Source organism: Acanthopagrus latus, chromosome 1 (assembly GCF_904848185.1).
Source record: "Acanthopagrus latus isolate v.2019 chromosome 1, fAcaLat1.1, whole genome shotgun sequence".
NCBI classification, from domain to species: Eukaryota; Metazoa; Chordata; class Actinopteri; order Spariformes; family Sparidae; genus Acanthopagrus; species Acanthopagrus latus.
In genome coordinates this window covers 21,610,009-21,629,188 of record NC_051039.1, presented here as the reverse complement: position 1 = coordinate 21,629,188, position 19,180 = coordinate 21,610,009, and the positions used below count along the sequence as shown (strand labels likewise).

General features: G+C 43.3%; 1 protein-coding gene across 3 annotated transcripts in view; it reads left to right on the top strand.

Moving 5' to 3' along the window:
- Positions 1-4,428: 4,428 nt before the first annotated feature.
- mxi1 (max interactor 1, dimerization protein) overlaps positions 4,429-19,180 on the top strand; it is a 32,453-nt gene continuing 17,701 nt past the window's right edge. The window contains exons 1-4 of one of the 3 annotated variants that reach the window (XM_037097997.1): positions 6,531-6,612; positions 6,929-7,138; positions 7,434-7,536; positions 12,996-13,025. In XM_037097997.1, coding sequence (XP_036953892.1) covers positions 7,066-7,138; positions 7,434-7,536; positions 12,996-13,025 — 206 coding nt within the window. In that variant the 5' untranslated portion in view covers positions 6,531-6,612; positions 6,929-7,065. The other 2 variants (XM_037097986.1, XM_037097991.1) reach the window with 2 other exon arrangements.

The following is a 19,180-nucleotide window of genomic DNA, read 5'->3' as shown; positions in this document are numbered from 1 at the left end:
TAAGCCTCAGCATGTTCTATCTGAACACGTTGTTGCTGATGATTATTTTAATGATGGGCTAGCGTTGTTGCTTGCATCACATTACCATCTTCATCATTGTCAGCTGCAACATCTGTTATTACTACTGCTCTCCACTGACACCAGGGGTTCACAAACTTCTGATGAGGTATATAACTCAGGGCCACACACGAAAACCGATGAACTTGTTGGATCGGTCTTGGTTTAACCTTAAACATTCCTTGAGTGCCGTGTTCAGCAGTTTGCAGAAAAGGCAGCTCATCTCATCAGCCTCCTGTGGTCTGGCAAAGTACATTTTTAAAAATAGATTTCCTTAAGCCCATTTTCCTTCTCAAACATACAGCATTTTTCCATGGTGGCTTTTCCATCTCACTTCCACAATAACTGCTGAAGTGGTAATAGTTAGCTTGAGCTAACAGCACTAGCATTGATGACTGAGCGTAAAGCGTGTAACGCTCACAAGCCGCTACTGGTTGCCAAACAACCAGCGGCTTTCCACAAGATGTCATTCCTAATCTGACAGACTGAGGTGCGTAGACTGGCCTGGTAGCTGAGTGGTGTATTAAATATACATAATATTGTAAATAATGATTCAAATATAATGTATGCATGTCATGACAGGTTCTAAGAGCCGCACTTTGAGGAACCCCTGATTGAAACCCTCCAGATGTTATTCGACAGAATCACTTCAGCTGGTTCTGCAATCAGCTAAAATGTGTTAATTAGCTCTAAACAAATCCTTATTACTGACTGTAAATGACAGATATCTCCTGGTTCCAGCTGCTGCAGTTCGAGGATTCACTGATTTTATGTGTTCTACCATTTTGATTGTAAGTTGTTTTAGAGAGTTGCTCGGACAAATAAAGCAAAGATCTGCTTCGATCGGATCGGCTCATGTAACTTGTGACAGACATTTTTTTCATCATCATTTTGTTTTTTTAACGGATTAAGCTGCAGCTACATTGGTTGCAGGCCTGATTTTTTTGTTACTGGTGGTCACCTTGTTGCAGTACACTATTTTAATTTGCATTTGAGGGAGATTCCCTTTGCCACTTAGCTGCTAGTGGTTTGCCCAGTAGGCTAAAAAAATCAGACTACCTTGTGGAAGATGTCTGACCTCGGTCCCTGCCTCTCCTCTGAAAGTCCGTATTTTTCTAACGCTTTATGACTAAGCTTTCCCACTTGTTTGAACAGCGGAGATGCCTTTTAAGTCCTCAAATTGGAATGATAGCATGGAGAGAAATGGTCTGACCTACTTGTCTAGGGTAAGGCTACAGACAATGTGTCTGTAGGACGTCCATACCCCTGAGCTATATAGTCTCTCTTAAGTGTTTAGTTTCATACTGTGACCAGTGTTTCCTACTGGGACGCATGACTCCCCTCCTGCTTTTCATCATTCCTCTTTTCTCCCTCACAGCGGCACGTGAGCCGACCGGTTCAACACTGACTTGTGACCTGTTGAGCTTGTGACCTCCTGTGACCCTTACTGAAAATGAAAATATTGCAACCAAGCCCTTAACAACCGCTCACGCTATAGCCTACTCGAAATATCTGCTGCTACATTTAATCCCCGTGCCCGGAAGGAAAGGTGCCCCGAAGCTGTGCACAACAAGGGGGAAAACGCAACTTAAAAAAACCACAGCCTACAAAACAGTCCCCCGGTAACCTAAAATGGGGAAGCCACTCTAAAAATCCTAAAGAGGATGTGGCCTAGTGCTTCCCAAAATCGACTCATTTTGTGCTGGCTGTGGCACCTTCTAAACTCCAAACAGGGCCGCTTTCAAATGGGTTTCCTTCCTCTACAGCCGCCCCTCAGTGAGGGTGGAGAGGTGGGAGCAGGGGTGCGGGGGACCTTCAGAGATTCCCCTGTGCGTTGGACTTGAAAGTTTCTGTCTCTGTGAACTTAACATCAAACGGTCACGGGCTGCTGCTGGCTCTTTGAAGTGGCAGAGAGGGGGGTATCAGAGCAGAATACAGGCCGCTGCCTCGACATGTTACGGTTCAAAACCAACTCTGCCGCGGTGTAAAAACAGCTCCACTAAAGGTCTTCTGAGAATGGCACAAGATCAAGGCTGGGGCCTTATCTCTCAGTCACCATTCCTGTCATATAATACACGATTTATAGACGCACTATAGTGGCCTACTACACACAGTTAATAAAGTCCCCCTCTTTCACTTCCAAGGCTCAGATCAGTGTTTTTTGTATTTTTTTTTTTCTCCAGAAAAGCCACCTTGTGTTTGATGTCTTACAGGACTAAAATGTCAAAAAAAAAACAAAAAAAACACTCAACTATCACAGCTGCTTTTACTGCCTTTACTAGCCACTGCCGCAAATATATAATCACCTTAAACTAAGAATCATTGTATTTTTTGGTTGATTTGAGCCTTTAATATCTACAAGTGGAGCTATCGTCTTTCACAGAGTCTGCCATATTTCACCGCCATGCTTCTACAGTAGCCCAGAACAGACAAGCTTTTCAGCAGCCCTAAAGAGGGCCATTCACCTTTACACTGGCTGCTGTGACAAAGACAGAGACAGGGCTATTAAGATGGCTGTAATCTGCAATCTCGCTGCTAGGTCACAACATCCTACAAACTGGACATATAAAGATGCAATAAATAAGAATTAGCAAAGTTGATGTCAAACTCAAAATGAATGAGGGGCAGCATATCAGCAGGGTAAACGCTAACTGCTGCTAACTCTAGCTGCCATTAGCTAATTAGTACAGTTACCTGTGCAGCTAGCGGTTTCTGACTGGGAGCTTGGAGCAGCCCTCAGTGTTTATACTGCTGGCACAAGAGTTTTTGACTATAATGGGCAAGGGCTAGCTAGTTAGCATGCTATCTTCAGGAGATATGCAACAACACATGAATGGCACAACATCAAAACTTCACATTCTGTTGATAATTGTAGTACTTTAGGTCAACTAAATAGAATATGTCTATTGTAATTGTATTGTAATATACATTTGTAGTTGAAGCAGAAATAGGCAACTCTTTCGACATTCCCCCTCCTTGCATTTTCCTGTGGTATTACTGTTGGAACAGCTGTTGCAAACAGGCAGATAAAACACTGTTGTAATACTATGTAGTCAAGTTTGTAGTCCCACTGGTAGGGGGAAATACATATTAGGGGGAACACACTTCGACACGACACCGGTGCTCTTCATCAGGTGAATATCCATCTGCTCACTTTGATTTTTCCTCCATTTCTATACCTCTTCGTCCTCTCTTCATCCTCTTTCAGCTAGCTTCTTTCTCTTTTGGAGTGTAGCGTTTCCACAGCTATTCCAGTTCTTCCACCATAACCTGGGGATAGCGACTGGTGAAAACAATTCCTCTTCCTGTTTTGTTGTACACTAGCAGACGCACTTCCTTTGTGCCATAATGCGACCTTCATTTTTGTGGGAAAGATCAGGCCTGGTGGGCAAGGCCAATAGCAGAGTGAAAGCAAGGTTTATAAGGAACCAGTCAACTCGCGGATGGTGTGATTTTTCTACAGCCCTTACATTGTTTTCGTATTTACTTCAGGATCACAAGTAGAAGCTAGAAAAAGTCTGTTGCCAGTTGATGTAGCATACCGAAAACCTGTGGAGCTTTTTGCTGTAAATGCTCAGTTTACACAGAAGAGTGGCTGTTGCATTCGGTCAGCTGAGGTGGCTCTAAATAAACAGTAATTAGCAATCACTGCATGGCTTCACACTCAAATGTAATGTCTAGGTTTTCAACTGGAAAAGTAACGAGTCAGAACTCTGCCCACACATCCTCTGATATCAAACAGGTCACACCCTTCACTGCAATCTTGATTTTCCTTTACTTTCATATTCTGTTCGTGTGACAGCATCACTTTCTGTGAGTAAAGCTAAGGGGGGGGGGGGGGGGATTGATTAAACCATGCACCATGTACCATATCAATAAAAAACATCAGAGTCAGTAACAGGGTTATTTACTCATTTATATGTATATTTATCTTATTCAACTTTTCATCCACTTTTATGAATTACTGGCGCAGAGTAATAGGAGCAGTAGTAATACTACCATCACAACCACTGCAGTGTGCTTCTTATTCCTCTGTCATTTTCACACCATCATTACATTGTACTGACTGAAAGGATGAATAGATACCAGATGTGTATGAAATAATAAACGGTGATCACAATGCCACGCTGACATGTGGACGGCTGGAGGTTTTTGTGGTTCCTTATTCTGCACAGAGGCCACAGAAAGTTTTTTTTTTTTGTTTTCCGCGGTCGGGCATAAGGACCATGCGGACTCCTCAGACAGAGGGGGGGCGGGCTCTCGGTTTCCCATGCACCACCATCTACTGACATTGGCCACTGCTCCACATTAAACACCCCGCATTCATAAAAAAAAAAAAAAAGAAAAGAAAAAAAGAAAAAGAAAAGAGGAACCATCTGACAAGAGCAGCATCCACTGGTAGCTGCCTCGCTGTTTACTGCGCTCAGCACGTCGCCAGGACAAAACCGCTCAAACTAAAGAGGAGAAAAATAACATTTTAAAAAAATGGCCAAAAGTGAGAGGCAAAGAAGAGGCTTGAAGAGCGAGGAGTTCTACTTTGACTCCGAGGCGTCTCTCCTGGATCAGCAGGATTTCGAGATGTCTAGTTGCCCTTTCAATGACGTCTTCAACTCCGACGACTCCCACATGGAGCAGATCAACACTTTCCTGAAAAATGTACAAGTTTTGCTGGAGGCTGCTAGGTTTCTCGAGAGCGCCGACAGGAAGGACGGAAGTGAGTTTATCATTTATTTATTCGCCCCCCCCTGCTGCGTTTGATCCTTTTCATTTGCCTCTGAATTTCAGGAAAACAAGACTTCATTGTCAACAGACTCAGACAACAAAGGGCTGAGTTCATTCAACTAAGCACCACTGCGATGCTTTAAGCGCAGCCCGTGCCTGCAGCAGACCAACATATTCGTGGTGTGCTCATTGCAGCTGCAGGAGAGTATGAAACGATCGGGCTTTTACTGTTTTCTGGACTATCTTCCACCTGCATTATGCGCATGTTTTCTTCGCTCTGCGCCTGCACAACTCCCAGCCCAGAAAGCTGCGATTCTCCCTTACAGCACAGATAAAGCAATATGACATAATGACTGGGTTGTGTGGGTGTGCATGCTGGCTACCAATCCGATATGATAAATCTGGCCACATTGCAGCGCCCTCCAACTCAGTTTAGGATGATGTCATTGTGCCCCCGCCGACTCGATCGGGGGGGAAAAAACTTAACTTTATATAGATTATACGCACAGGATACAACTGGATGGTGAATTGTGCGTTTATACACCATTGCAGTGTATGAACCTGGCTGCTTAATTCGATTAATTGTCATTCGCAGCGGTTGAGAAATAGGAAAAACTCGATGTCGCCTTGATTGCAGATGACGTGGTCTCTCAAACTGCAAATAGATCCGACTATAATTTGATGGAAGATCGTTTTCAGTAAATGCAAAATAAGAAACGACTTTTTTCAAAAACAACTAGAAATGATGTCATCGCTTTCTTTTAACGAGTCATGGTGTAAAGACAGCATGGAAGAGGCTTGTTTTTTTGTTTTGTTTTTTTCTTCCGTCGTTCCTGTACGTGTCGTCCACGCAGGGCTGTTTTTTTCTTTCTTTTTCTTTCTTTCTTTCTTTCTTTTTTTTTTGCAGAAAAGCAGTAGAACATCACGCGCTGCAAAAGTCTTGTGAGATATTTCACCCATCATAACGTAACGTGGGAATTTCGCAGCAGCAGATCGCAGCGGCACAGCTCTCCTCTCTCGATTGTTTGCTTCCTGCTATTTGTGGGCGTGCGGCGCTGGTTTCCACATGGCGCAAAGCTCCTCTGCGGTTGGTCAGGAGCGAGCTCAACCCTCGACGCCTGTCAAAGCCGTCCGCCAATCAGACGCCCGGTCGGTAGCGACGTCATGTGTTGCTGGGCCTGGCTTCAGCCGGCAGGTACACCCTCACGGTGCTGTTGGATCATGGGACTTGTAGGGCTTTTCATGTTGAGAGAAGCGGAGTGGCTGCGAGAGGAAAGAATTCTCACACACTGACCCTCTGTGTGGTCAGTAACACATAAAATAACTACTATAATCGACCGATGAATGAGCCAAAATTAGTTTTTTTTTTGGTTTGGTTTGTCGTGATAATGCAAAAATGATGGCCTATGAACGATTGTCATACAGTATTACAGGCACACGATCTAAATATGGTGACATTCAATTATTATTTGTTGCACCATTATTTACTGTCATTGATAGTGGCAATAATTTAGATTAAATCCGGAAAAAAGCACAACCACCACATAATCTTTAAATCATTTCTGTTGACCTGTGGATTACATTACTGTCCCACAGATTATTTATTTACACTGAACTGACCTGACATGACTACAGTGCGATCATAATGTATTAACGAACAGTGTTTGGCTTAATACGTCACCGTAAAGACAGGCTACACTATGAAAAATGATGAATAATGCCCGTGTTTGACAGTATCCTATAAATACACCGGAAGACTCTGTTTCCCAGGATGCACCGCGCTTAGACCGGCCTCTCCTCCGCTGGGTGCCCGCCTCTCAGCTGTGCAGCTAGGTAAACAAACAGGAGCGGAGTGGAAACGAGCAGCAGCAGGCACTTTGCTGGCTCCGGGCTCCCTCGGGGACATTTTATATTGTTTATATTCCTTTTTGTAGAAATTTAATATCGTGTTTCCTATGAACTTTTAATACTTTGATACACGGGTTTTGACATTTTCTAACAACGGAGCCTGGCAAGGATTGGCTGTAGCTTGCCAGCTTGGAAACACTGGAATTTTTTTTCTCCCCTCTTATTGACAAAGGCTGCTTATTAGCCAGCGAAGACACCGAACAAGATAACAACACGACGATTTATTTTGTTTTTGTTTAAGTGTTATTCAGTGCAGTGACAACCGATGCACAGTCTTCCCGGTATTTGAACGCGACCTGCCGTTGCTGCTGTTTGCCAAGCTAACGTTAAACCGCAGAGAGCGTAGCTAACGTCAACGGCAGCCAACCTCAGGGAAGAATGACGGCGGTTCAGCTAATCAATATCCAAAGGTTATTGGAAGCTGCGGAATATCTAGAAAGAAGAGAACGAGGTGAATATGTACTCAAATGTGTGTGGAGCAGAGAAATAATGATCAACAAACTATGCTGTGCTGACTGTCGACTGTTGGTGACAGGAATTTCTACATTTAACATTAAAAAAGCTAGTGTTTATTTCTGTTAGTGTGTTGTGTTGTCAGTTAATTGGATGTGGTCTGTGCTGGAAAGAATCACAAACGTTTGCTTGCACGTTCACGACGTGGGAAACGTGGGAAACGTGTTGAGTAAAACGGTGTCCAAACTTGGCTAGTTGTTCACCACAAATGTTCTGTTTATTTTCTTCAACAGAGTGTGAACACGGATATGCTTCGACGTTTCCGTCAAGTCAGAACACAAACTACCAGAGGCAAAGAAAATTCCGAAATAAGAAGTTCAGCAGTAACCACAATAGGTAAGACGATGCCCCTCTCTCATGGTGTAAGCATCTATTTGCTTTTACTGATCCATGTTCGCCATTTAAACTGCCCTTTGCATGCGATGCTTTCGGATAATGAGTATTGCAGACAGCATGTGATTATACGCTCGCTGCCAACGCTTTATTGCAACGTTTGGTAAACAAGCGGACTGTCACCCAAGGGTGAATACAGTTGCTGGAAGCATTGCCACGGTGCAGAGAACCCACTTCTTTTTCGCGTAAATACGCTTGAATGGATGTTTCTCAAACTTTCAGAAGCCGGTTTAATAAATGGGTTCACACATGACCGTCCGCACCGCTGTTTTGTCGGCCTGGGGGAGGGGGTAGCACCAACAGCTCTGCGAGCTTTTCATCAGCTGATTGTCAAACGGACTGCGGTAGCTGAGGTTAGGGACCGTGGCAAAAGTGACGGCGTGGAAACGAAAACATTCACTTGGAATTTTTTGTATTCCTCTCATCCCCCGATTTAATAATCCCTTACACATTTGCTTTAATTTAGAGTGAGTTGTTTGTGTAGGTTTTGGTAATAGTCGCGTTAGTTTTGTCCCTCTGCCAACTGTATTCTACGTTGTGGGAGAGAGGGAGAGTTTTGTCTTTCCCCCTAAGGGTGAAAAGCTGCTATTTATGGCTGGTGTTGTTTGCAGACATCCAAAGGTGAATACGTGGAGCTTTTTTCAGGACCAGGACTAATGATGTTTAGGGTAGTCAGTAATTTACTGTTTCGCCATTTTAAACACAAGTATATCCCAGAGAGCAGCGCCTGTATGCACTATTCATGTGCTTTATCTTTTTGTGTGCGCAACACACATCAACAGCTTGATTGAGCATATTGTTTAATAGTCCATTCTGTTGTGTGGCTGTATGCAACACTGCGTGATAATCACATCATTAGCTGCCACAAAGATTAAAGCCCTTGTCAAGCACAATGCTCTCACTGACAACAGAAACCTGCATTTACATGTAGGATAAGCGAGTGAGAATCTTCCAAGTTAAGACCCAATGCCATTATGTTTTTTTTTTCTTGGTGCTAGGCTGCTTACATTAATCTGTCTATTGACAGTCATACATCAAACACAAGCCCTACTCTCGCTCTGTCTCTGAGCCTTTTAATATTAATGTAAGAGCGGACCACAAACAGGATCTGCGCATTACTCATCATGAGCGCAGAACGCTGCCTGTTCTGCATGGCAACAGCGATGATCATATATAGGTCTGAGGTCATGGTCAAAAAGCGTCCAAAGAGTTTGTCGTAACAGGGACATTTTTCACAAGTGCATAGAATAATGAGTGAATCAGAACAACATTATCTTCAGTGTATAATTAAATCCCCATAAAGCAAGCTATAAACTGTTGTTATTTTCACTCCTGTACGTGTCATCCATGAAGGGCTGCAGAAAAGCAGTAGAATATTATGCGATGCAAAAGTCTTTTGAGATATTTCACTTGTAATAATGTAAAGTACTATTAAATATAAAGATACACAGAGCATTTTGTCCCTTAATGCTGCTCCTTAGTTAACAACTCTAAAGTAGCAGGGTGCACATTCAGAAGAGAAAATGGCAGCAAGAAGAATGGTGTTTGGTCCTGCTCTCTGCAGAGACATGTTCACAACTCACTCAGTGAGGTAACACCATTAAGCATTTAACACCATCTCTCTGTCTCAAGTTGTGGTGCAGTTTTATTTCATTCTTGGAATTCACTGGAATTGCTCACCTTGGAAAAAAAAAACATTATTTGGACATTCCTACTGCTGTCAGGGTTACCATCTGATTGGCACTGTTAGTGGTCTAAATGTATTCAACAGTCATATTTAAGGTCTGCTGACTCAGGTGAGAAATCTTGTAATTAATCTAAGTCGTAAGCTCTTTCACCACCTCGCAATGACTCCTTGCACGATAACAGTGTCCACACAAGTAATGGCACCACGGAACAGTTTTAAAACAAACATTTACAACTCACATCTACGTCATCTTTGATGTGTGCGGTCCTACTAGAGCTGGAACTGATCCAGTCCAATATTAGTTGCCAATACTGACCTAATTCCCTTCCATGTACTGGTTCAGATTCCATAGTCTGATTGATTGATTTATTGTCGATCTATAATATTTGTTCCCCTACTCCTGTTAGTATGTGAAAACTGCTTAACCCACAGTTAAAATGAACTGTTTTGCAATATATTTAAATGTATTGCATGTTTTGTGTATCATTTGCTCATTTGCTCAGTGCTATCTGGTTTATTTCAGCTATCTGGTTTATTTCAGCAAGAGCAACAATAATGATATGATGATAATGACAATCAACTCTATGTCTACTGCGTCTTTTAAAACCAGAGGTACAAGGTGCTCCACAAAACATAATACCATACGTGCAAAGCTAGCAAATAACAAAGTCTAAAAAAAATGTCTTTACCTCTCTAGTTAAAAACTTTGAATAGACATATTCCTAATACTTGCCTGTACAAGTGTGTTTTTTCAAACCTTTTAAATTGAGGCTCTTACTCAGCTGATCTGATATTAATGGGGAGTTTTTATGAAAAACCATAAAAGCATGATAATGATGATAGAAATAGTCATTCAGATAAAAGAACTCTGGTTTCAGTATTAGCATTTGAGTCAGCAGATGTCCAGATTTTGTGATCAGAATTTGGACCTATGAAAAAGTGAATTGGTGCTGATGTTGTTGTTCATTCATGGCTAGTAATTTCTTTTCGAGGACACTCCAAAAATGAATGTTAAACTGACTTCTTTAAAATATTGATACTGTAGTGATTAATCAAATTGTGACAGTGTATTTCCTTTGAACACAGTCTGCGGTCGTGCACGGTCGCCTGCTCCAGCTGCAGCCACCTTCTCGGTGGCGTGTTGAGGCTTAAAGTGATGGGCTTATCTGACGCTGTCCTCTCCTGCCTACCGTTTATAGCAGGGCTTCTTTATCTCCTTGACCCACCCTGTGTGCATGTACATGCATATCCATGCACACAGGCATACACACAACTATGCAGAAGGAGGTGTGCAACAGTGTGTGTGTGTCTGTGTGTGTGTGTGGCCTTGAGCCAGTTTATAATCTGTATTGCATTATTGCTGAGCTCCAGACAAGCAGATATCTGATCAAGAGGCAGTAGTAGAATGGGTTTTGATGAAAGCCAATAGGAAAGCAAGCTGACTTAGATTGATCTCTCTGAATGGGGGGCTACGGGGGGCTTAGACCAAGGTTGATAACAGGCCTACCTCATTTTCAGAGCAATAGATAGTATAAGGGAAATCACTATTGCCCTAAAATCAACTTCCCGTTCCGAAGTTATTTCTCTACATGAAATATTATTGAGGTTTTTCACATAACTTTCCGGACTACTGCCTGTCTAATTTAGGGCTTCAGCTACCTCTTATTTTCCTTTGTGATTAGTCCACTGATTATTCTATCAGTTAATCATTTGATCTATAAAGTGTCTCATCACAAATTCCAAGAGCCCCAAGCTACATCTTCAAATAGCTTTTTTTGTCCAACCAACAGTCCATAACCCAAAGACTCTCTCATTATCATCAAGAACAAAGAGTAGCAGCAGATCCTTACGTTTAAGTCATGGGAACCAGACTTTTTGACATCTTTCCTTGGAAAAAAGACTGAACGATTAATTGATCACAAAAATTGTTATGAACTTTCTTTCTTTCAACTAAATGACTAATCAATGCAGCTCTAGTCTATATTATTACCAACCTATTACCTACCATCATTTGCATCTCCGTCCTTCGATTGCCTGCTGTCATCATTCTGAGAGATTGATAACCAGCCAAAAAACCTGACATTATAACACACTGAATCAGATTGTGTTGAAATCCTCAGAATTTGGAAAAGATTACAGATCGGGCTGAGGGTTTCCAAGCAACAAAGACACGGTGTGAGCACAGTGACAGCTGATGACGCAGACTATGCACTCCAAAGTATTCATCTCCTGCTAGCAAAACTATTGCTCTGACTCACAGAAATCAGTGGACCCACTGCCATTAGACAGTAATTATGTATGTACGCAGAATCCTGCATTGAACACTAGACTGCAGCCATTAATTTTCTCCACAAAGAAAGCTTTTTGGCACAGTAAGCCCATTTTAAAGATGACGTATGAAGAGACAGAGCCAGTTTATCTGTATGTTTATCTGTTTTTAGATTTTTATGGGTGGCTGGTTGGCTGATGCACAGCACAGCCATGCATGACTACTACAGGGTTGTAGAATATGTAAGTTGAAACCTGTCAGGAGAGCGCATATGAGCACTTAGCTTCTCACATGGTTTCCGGAAATGGCCAGGACCGGCTGTACGTGTGAGCCCCGTGCTGAGCTGTGATCGCAGCCACTCAACCTGGCCATACACCATGTCATGTTAAATCATATACACTGCCACAGTTGAATTAACATTCAGTCTTGCATACCCAACTACAAGAAGAGTAATGTATTCAAATGGCGACATGTGGAGTTTTGATCGGTGTAAATAATTCAGCTTGAATAAATAATTTTCTAGAGGCGGGGTCAAATTTTTACAGACTGTACTGCAGTTCTGGACAGTTGCAAGTCCCTTCGTCCTGTCTTGCTTTACCTCCTTCTTCTATCATTCTCATCTCCCGTTTTCTTAAAATTTCCTGCTTCCGTATTAAAAAGACGGTGGTTTTCAGCTGAGCTCCAGGAAATTATATTATTATAGGAAAAAGATATTGCAGTATTGATAACGCGCAATATAAAGAAGTGCTGCTTACATGACTCAGGAGGGTCCATCAGCCCATCCCCTCAAACCTTCACCCCCTGAGGCAAGGTGGAGTGAAGTGTGTGTGGATGGAAATGTGCCCATTTCAGTATCAGAAGTAGGGCTTGTCTCCCTTCAGCATGTTTCCACACAAAGAGACTCTTAGGATCCAGCTGATTCACTTTACATTATTAACAGAGCACTGAACCCTGATGGCTGCATGCACAGGGTGTGTGTGTGTGTGTGTGTGTGTGTGTGTGTGTGTGTGTGTGTGTGTGTGTGTGTGTGTGTGTGTGTGTGTGCGTGCCCCTACTCGCGCTCACCCAACAGCACATGCACACAAACACTCATGCACAATATGACTTTAGTGAGCATACGTAACTGCACTGTCTCACACATACACATACACATATATATGCCACGGGGAGTACCTGGCTGTCACTGTGACGTTTGTGTGTGTTAAGGCATCAGTGCACTGGGCCCAGGGTTGGTCTCATTTTTAATTGATTAATAGATTCATAAATCTAACTTGACAAGGTAACTCACTGTGCCTCCTTCCGCCCTTGTTAGGCTCGCCCATAGAGTTTGTTATCTTTCACCTCATTTCCCCAAACTGAATGCAGGGTGCCTTTTCTGGAGGAACAGATACTGTCAGTCTCTACATTTGCTCTTTATCTGACCACTTCTGTTTTCTGTCTTTGCAGGTCCACACATAATGAGCTGGAGAAGAATAGGTGAGTCAGCATTACTTGTGGACAACTCCACCATGTCCTACTTTCGTTTGGCCCCATGTGTTTTTATATCTTGTTCAAGTAAGCACCTCCTCTTCAACAGGTCCTTAAAGCCAAAGGGTTGACACAGTTATGTTCAGTGAAGGACATTTGCCCCCGTGCACGCACTCTTTGCACCTATGTGGGGTTATGCAACCGTTTTGTTGCTGGGTTACTTGCATGGGCCGGAAAGGGTATATGCAGGCAGAGCTGGAACTGGAGTCAAAAGTTCAGTGCTTGTTTTGATGCAAAGATACTCATTTGATTGGTCTAGTAGTGGCAACAATGGCAGCCTGATACCTGAACAAAATGTCCTTTCAGTAGCTTTCTAGTCTCAACATAGGTCCAAACTGAGTTATATCTCTGCATTCGAGATTGCATCTGTGGTGGAGGATTTGTGAGGTATTCATGAAGGCCTTGGCTTGTGATGGTTTGCCAGACCGTCTTCTGAAGAGAGCAGAGACTGGTTTCTTAGAAGCCCTTATCAGATTGAGTTCACCACCCACAAAGGGTGCTTGCTGGTGTTTATGCTCCGTGACTTTGCGGAGTCGAGCTGTAAGGGGTTTTCTTCAACACCATAAATAAGAGTGGCTAGACTTGCAGGATTTATGGTAAATGAAAAAAAAAGGGAAAAAAAATAGCCTTCCATTTCATTATCTCTGAGGGTGTGGGTACAATGAAAGGATGTGGGAGGCTGGATCCATTCAGTGTAATTACATATCACCTCAGCCTGTTTTTCTCGCCCATTCTCCCTGGCAGCCTTTTCTAAAAGGATGGGAACATTGGAAGGAGAGGCGTCCAGTGAGTTAAATATAGACGAGAGTCGATGTGTCATCTCGGTGCTTATATGCGATGCCACACAAGGCCAGCCGGTCGGCTGACTGGCCTCGGCAGATTGCAGCACCCATGCAGGGTTGTGGTTTCAGTGTTCCACCCACACAAATAAATTTCAAAAAGAGGTGCCGGCTCAGATGTTTGTTCCTACAACACAGCATGAAGGCTGTTCTCGTCACTGCTTCCACATTCTTGCAGCCAGCCACTTACAGTATGGCCTGTTCCTACGGCCGTTTATGGCCTGTACTTGTCTATCTTATCTTAGAACAGAGGGGATCCTAGTTAGTTTGAGATGGCGGAATAGCACCTAATTATAGTTACTGAAGATGTATTAAAGATTAGAGACATAGTTTAATTAAGGGAAATTAAACTCCATGCATAATAGAACTGACGCAGCCATATATAAAAATAGACTACCCTGTCAGTTGTGCTTCTGACAGCTTTAGATTTGCATCAGTGTGTTTTCATTCCTGCCATGAGTACAACAGCCACTGAAACTTGCGTCGTCTGCCCTCTCTTCTTCCTGGCTCCACCTTGTTGGCCTGTGCATACTCAGAGAGAGCTGTAACTGGGAGGTGTGTGCTGAGGACAGGCTGTCCTGTACCTCACCACTGTAGCACATCCAGATACTGACACCCTGTGTTTCCCCCCTCCACTCTTTTCTTCATTTTACAGCTCGACACAGTGATTTCAGTGTTGTTGTTGTTGTTGTTGAGCAGGACAACTGATTCAAATTTCCATTAGCAACGAAAGAAGTTAAAAATTGAAATGGTAATCCATCTTTTTAGAAGCACTCTTAAAGTCAGAATCGGTTATAATCCCCCCCCCATTTTTTTTGCCAGCAGTTAATCCAATTCCCTTTAAGCACATGCCTCACTGTAAGCTATATGTATCAGGCATAGTTGTTCACCCAAGTGTGTCAGGCTTATACCATGATTCTACAACAGCAGCAGCGGCAGCTTTCGTTCCATCTCAGCAGACTTCCAAGTCTTGTAAATTGGAGGCAGCTCCCGTATGGTCATTTTTTCAGGACTTATCAACCCTGTTTATCTGCCGCTGGCGAGCTGATTTGCCTTGCATGGCTACCACAGGTCTTGATAACCTCTGTGACAAGTAGACTCGTCGTGACAGCGGAGACCACAGGATGCGGATAAAAGGGACCGAGAGAGGAGGGGGAAACACATTCCAGATGCTCACACTGTGCAGCGAGACCAGATAACGCGTTAGCTCTGCCGCTTTGATCATGTACCTTCTAACAGCCCTATTTTACTTCCGCATGTCACTACTAAATTGCACTGTCTGAGTAGGGTTTAACAGCAAAAAGCCTCGTATGCCCGCATGCCGCATTTCTACCACTTTGATCTCACAGCTTCAGCCTATTAGTTTAGAAATGTTGATAACAAATTCCCCGGCTCAGGTTAGCTGTTGGCTGATCCTTGTTTGTGATGGTGTTGTTCCAGTACAGGACTAAGGTATTGCATGGCTCAGAGTTTAATCTGTTGTTATTCAACCAGTTGTTTGTTTGCTCCCTTATGGGTGATGGCTCTGTTTATGGATAATCAATACAGCAGGCTTTTACTTGCTACAGTAAATCAACAAGAATCGTTGCTTTATCATTTTCCTCCTCCACTGTGACCTATTAATTTTGATATTGTTTATCAAGGCTAGACTTTAATGCACACAACAAATTATTTTTCCCCCAGTGCCCAAGCAGTGGAAGCAATATGAGCTTTTCTGTTTGATACTTTATGGGGAGGGGGTCGAGCAAACAGTGTGTATTAAACACCTTCAGAGTGTGCCTGTGGAATATTAAAGAGGCTTGCCCATTAGACTGGGAAGCCTCTTGTCCTTGGGTGGCATGTAAGGATCCACCGTGCACAGTGCCCTCTTGGGATTTGTTTTGGCCCAGTGGTATGTGAAATGGTAAATGAAGATAGTCACGCCACATTTGCATGACTCATTTCTCATGTTTGTTTCTTTTTTTGGGTGTTTGTACCCTTAAAGTTACAGCGATACGAGACTGTGTTTCACTCTCCAGTAGGGTTGCTCGTTACGGTAAAGTTAGCAGGGAGTCAATAAAAGAACACAACAACCTGCCTGCCAGAGCCTCCCCAAATTAAAATTTGGAGGCAACACACTGGTGTCGAAGAAGACACTGTCCTTGTGAACTATGTGCAGCTGTCCACTCCAAAGTGTTTTCCATGGTTGATGAGGTGTTTATCATGTTATCCATGTTCCCAGTTTTTCCTGAAATTATGTTTCACTTCCACACTTTATGCAGTTATTTTCATCAGAAGCCAGAGGTGAGTACTGATCTTTTGGTTAGCAATTTGGCATACTGAACTTCCAGCTCTTATGAAATACACTGTATGTGACTCCACCACATCATAGACTGTTTGCTGCTGTAGCAGTAGCGGCCAATCAGAGGTCACTTTAAACCTAACGCTTGCAGTGACTTGCTGCAAGCCATCACATACAAATACTCATTTTTTTCAGTGTACAAAATTGTCCAAAAAGTATCCAATGCAGGTTATTTGACTGGAAAAGTTTAAATTCTACTTGGTGCTGGATTATTTCACTTTATTACCTTTTACATGTACTCAGCCCTATTGTCAGGAGGATATGTGTTCAGATTTTAGAGCCCTCTCTTCTTACTTGACTAAAAAATATCCCACTGATTGTACCTGTGACTATGGGCGTTGCGATAGACACTAGTTTTAATAACCTACGTCAGGCAAGACAGTGAAACACACCACTGCATAGCACTAGTATACTGTAGGTGTCACATTTTTCAAATGGTACATATCTCTGTTGGGATTGAAGCCCTTCCTGTATTTCCATTCTTTCTAACTGCTGGGCTTTGAACTCAGTACTGTTTTTCCAGCCTTCGGGATGGATGAGCAGTCAAACATGAATAAGCCTGGCTACATTTTCTCTCGCTCTGCTGATGCTCCACAAAGAAAGCCAAACTGCTTCACCAGTCTTTCTGTTGTCTTCCCAGTGAGTGCAACCTATTCTCAGGCTTTGCTGTAGGGCCTAAAACTGGGACCATTTGTTCTGACCAACGTGACGACTTGTTAGCTTTTCTTGGCTCAGAAAAGCAGCTTAAGGGACTTGATCTTTGGTCTGGTGAGCCCAGCTAGAGCATGCACACGTGCTGGGGCACGCGCCCCACCCCTGCCCCCTTCGCAGGCCACCCGGTGCTGGTGCCTAAAGGCCTAGCTTGACTTTGGCTTAGCCAACAACTGTGTCAGAGGACGAGGAAGTAATTGACAGGCTGATGGGATGAGCAAAGGGATAAGTCAAACACACCTGACTAAGGGAGGCCTCGAGCAGCACGCAAAGCCTCATCCACACTCCCACTGTGTCAGTGTGTGCACGGTGAGCATTTCCGCTCTGTAATTAACACAGTGAGACATGAGCCAGTACAAATGTTTAGATTTTGACTAATTGTGGCTGTGGCTAGAAGTCTATCAACTAGCCTCCTCTACCAAGTAATATACAGTAGCAGGTGTCTGTATCTGTAACGTGGAGACTTATTTTATTTTTCTGTTGGATTTTGAAGTTGAGTTGGCTCCAAGGATGCTCCAGGTACCTTGTTGATACACATTTTTATGTCAGTTACTTTTCACCATCTAACTTGTTCCTTCAAAATTGTTACAGGAGATCATAGTGTCAAAGGATTTTAAATGTTTAGCTTATTGACTTTCGACATAATCTTTCAAAAGACAATTGCAATGCATTGAAAAAAAATATTACCTACAACCAGCTAATCAGTTTTCATTTGCTGTAATTTCATTATCATATGCTTTAATTTGAGATTGACATCAGCCGCTTTAGAGAAGATGCATCTCTATACAGTCCCTGCGTTCCCTTCAGGTTTGCTGTCAAATGGTAGAAGACGGGGTAATACAAAAGTCACCATTGTTTTGCCTCACAGCCTTAGGATCCATCCCCACACGTATGTTCTGTAGACAGGTGTGGAAAGGCTCCTCACAGGGGACTGGATGTCGGCCCTTTAAGGCTCACCCATCACTCCAGTCTCGTCTCGCTCTTCTGACCCTTGACTCATTTTATCTCTGTGCCTTCTTGTTGTGCCCTTATATCCTGCAAAAATGCATCTACACAGCACTCTGGAGGAGCAGGGAAGCTAAACGGAATAAGGCCAGACGGGCATACGGTCTTAGTCAGCAGGCTTAAGCCGTGTTCTCATTTTAAATGTCTAAAATGGAAAGTTTGCAGTGATATTTCTTCATAGGTGTTCAAACAGATCAACCTGAAACGGGGACTGCATGTTCAGGTTGTAATGCACTGTTCTGCAAAGTGTTTAGTTCTTCCCACATGGTGACCTGTTCCATTAACAGCATTGTGTTGTGCTGGGTGATAAGCCCACTTTGGGCCAAGTGGATAAGGCTGTGTTTACATACCGGTCCAGGAAAAAGCACTTCTGTCTTCCTCCTCCATCCTGTAGCAGCTTGCCATGTTAGCAGATGAGCTAACTTAATCTGTACCTTAAGGACTGAGAGAGAGAGAGAGAGAGAGAGAGAGAGAGAGAGAGAGAGAGAGAGAGAGAGAGAGAGAGAGAGAGAGAGAGAGAGAGAGAGAGAGAGAGAGAGAGAGAGAGAGAGAGAGAGGATGCTTGTTGAAGATACAAGACAGACTCAATTAGGTAAATCTGACTATGGCTTCTATTTTTAGCCGCACAGCTGGGGAAAAAGGGGGAAACACAACTGCCTTCTGACCAATCATAGAGGTTAGCCTTTTCACCAATGAGCGCAGCGAGAGGGAGAAGCAGCGAAAGAAGTTGCCACCCCTTACTCTCATGTCAGCTACCTCACATCCTTTCTCATCATCAGTGCGCACAATGAATGCCGTTTCTGTGCTGAGGAGTCCAACCCCAGCAGCATCTGCGTTCAGTAACGTCCCAAGTAAACAAGTTTAACCCAAGGGAGTGTGAAAGAGAGTGTAAGGACACATGAATGTGTGTTTGCGCATTAAAGAGTCGATGTAGAATATTTGGATTACACTCCCGTCCCACCCTTTATTGAGTGTATTAAAACCCATCCACAGCTATAAAGAGGATGTATTCTGACAGGGCAACCCCCTCCACTCCCTGTCCCAAGAGTCAACATCTGGCTGTAGCTCCCTGGCTTTACACCAGGCCCATTTTAGGAGTTAGGCCATATTGGAGTTTTAATCCAAAGCTTCTAGCCTGACCCCTGCAGGTCACACGGGACTAAAGGAGAGAGTAAGGGTTTCAGTTCAAGTCAGTTGTTGCACGCCAT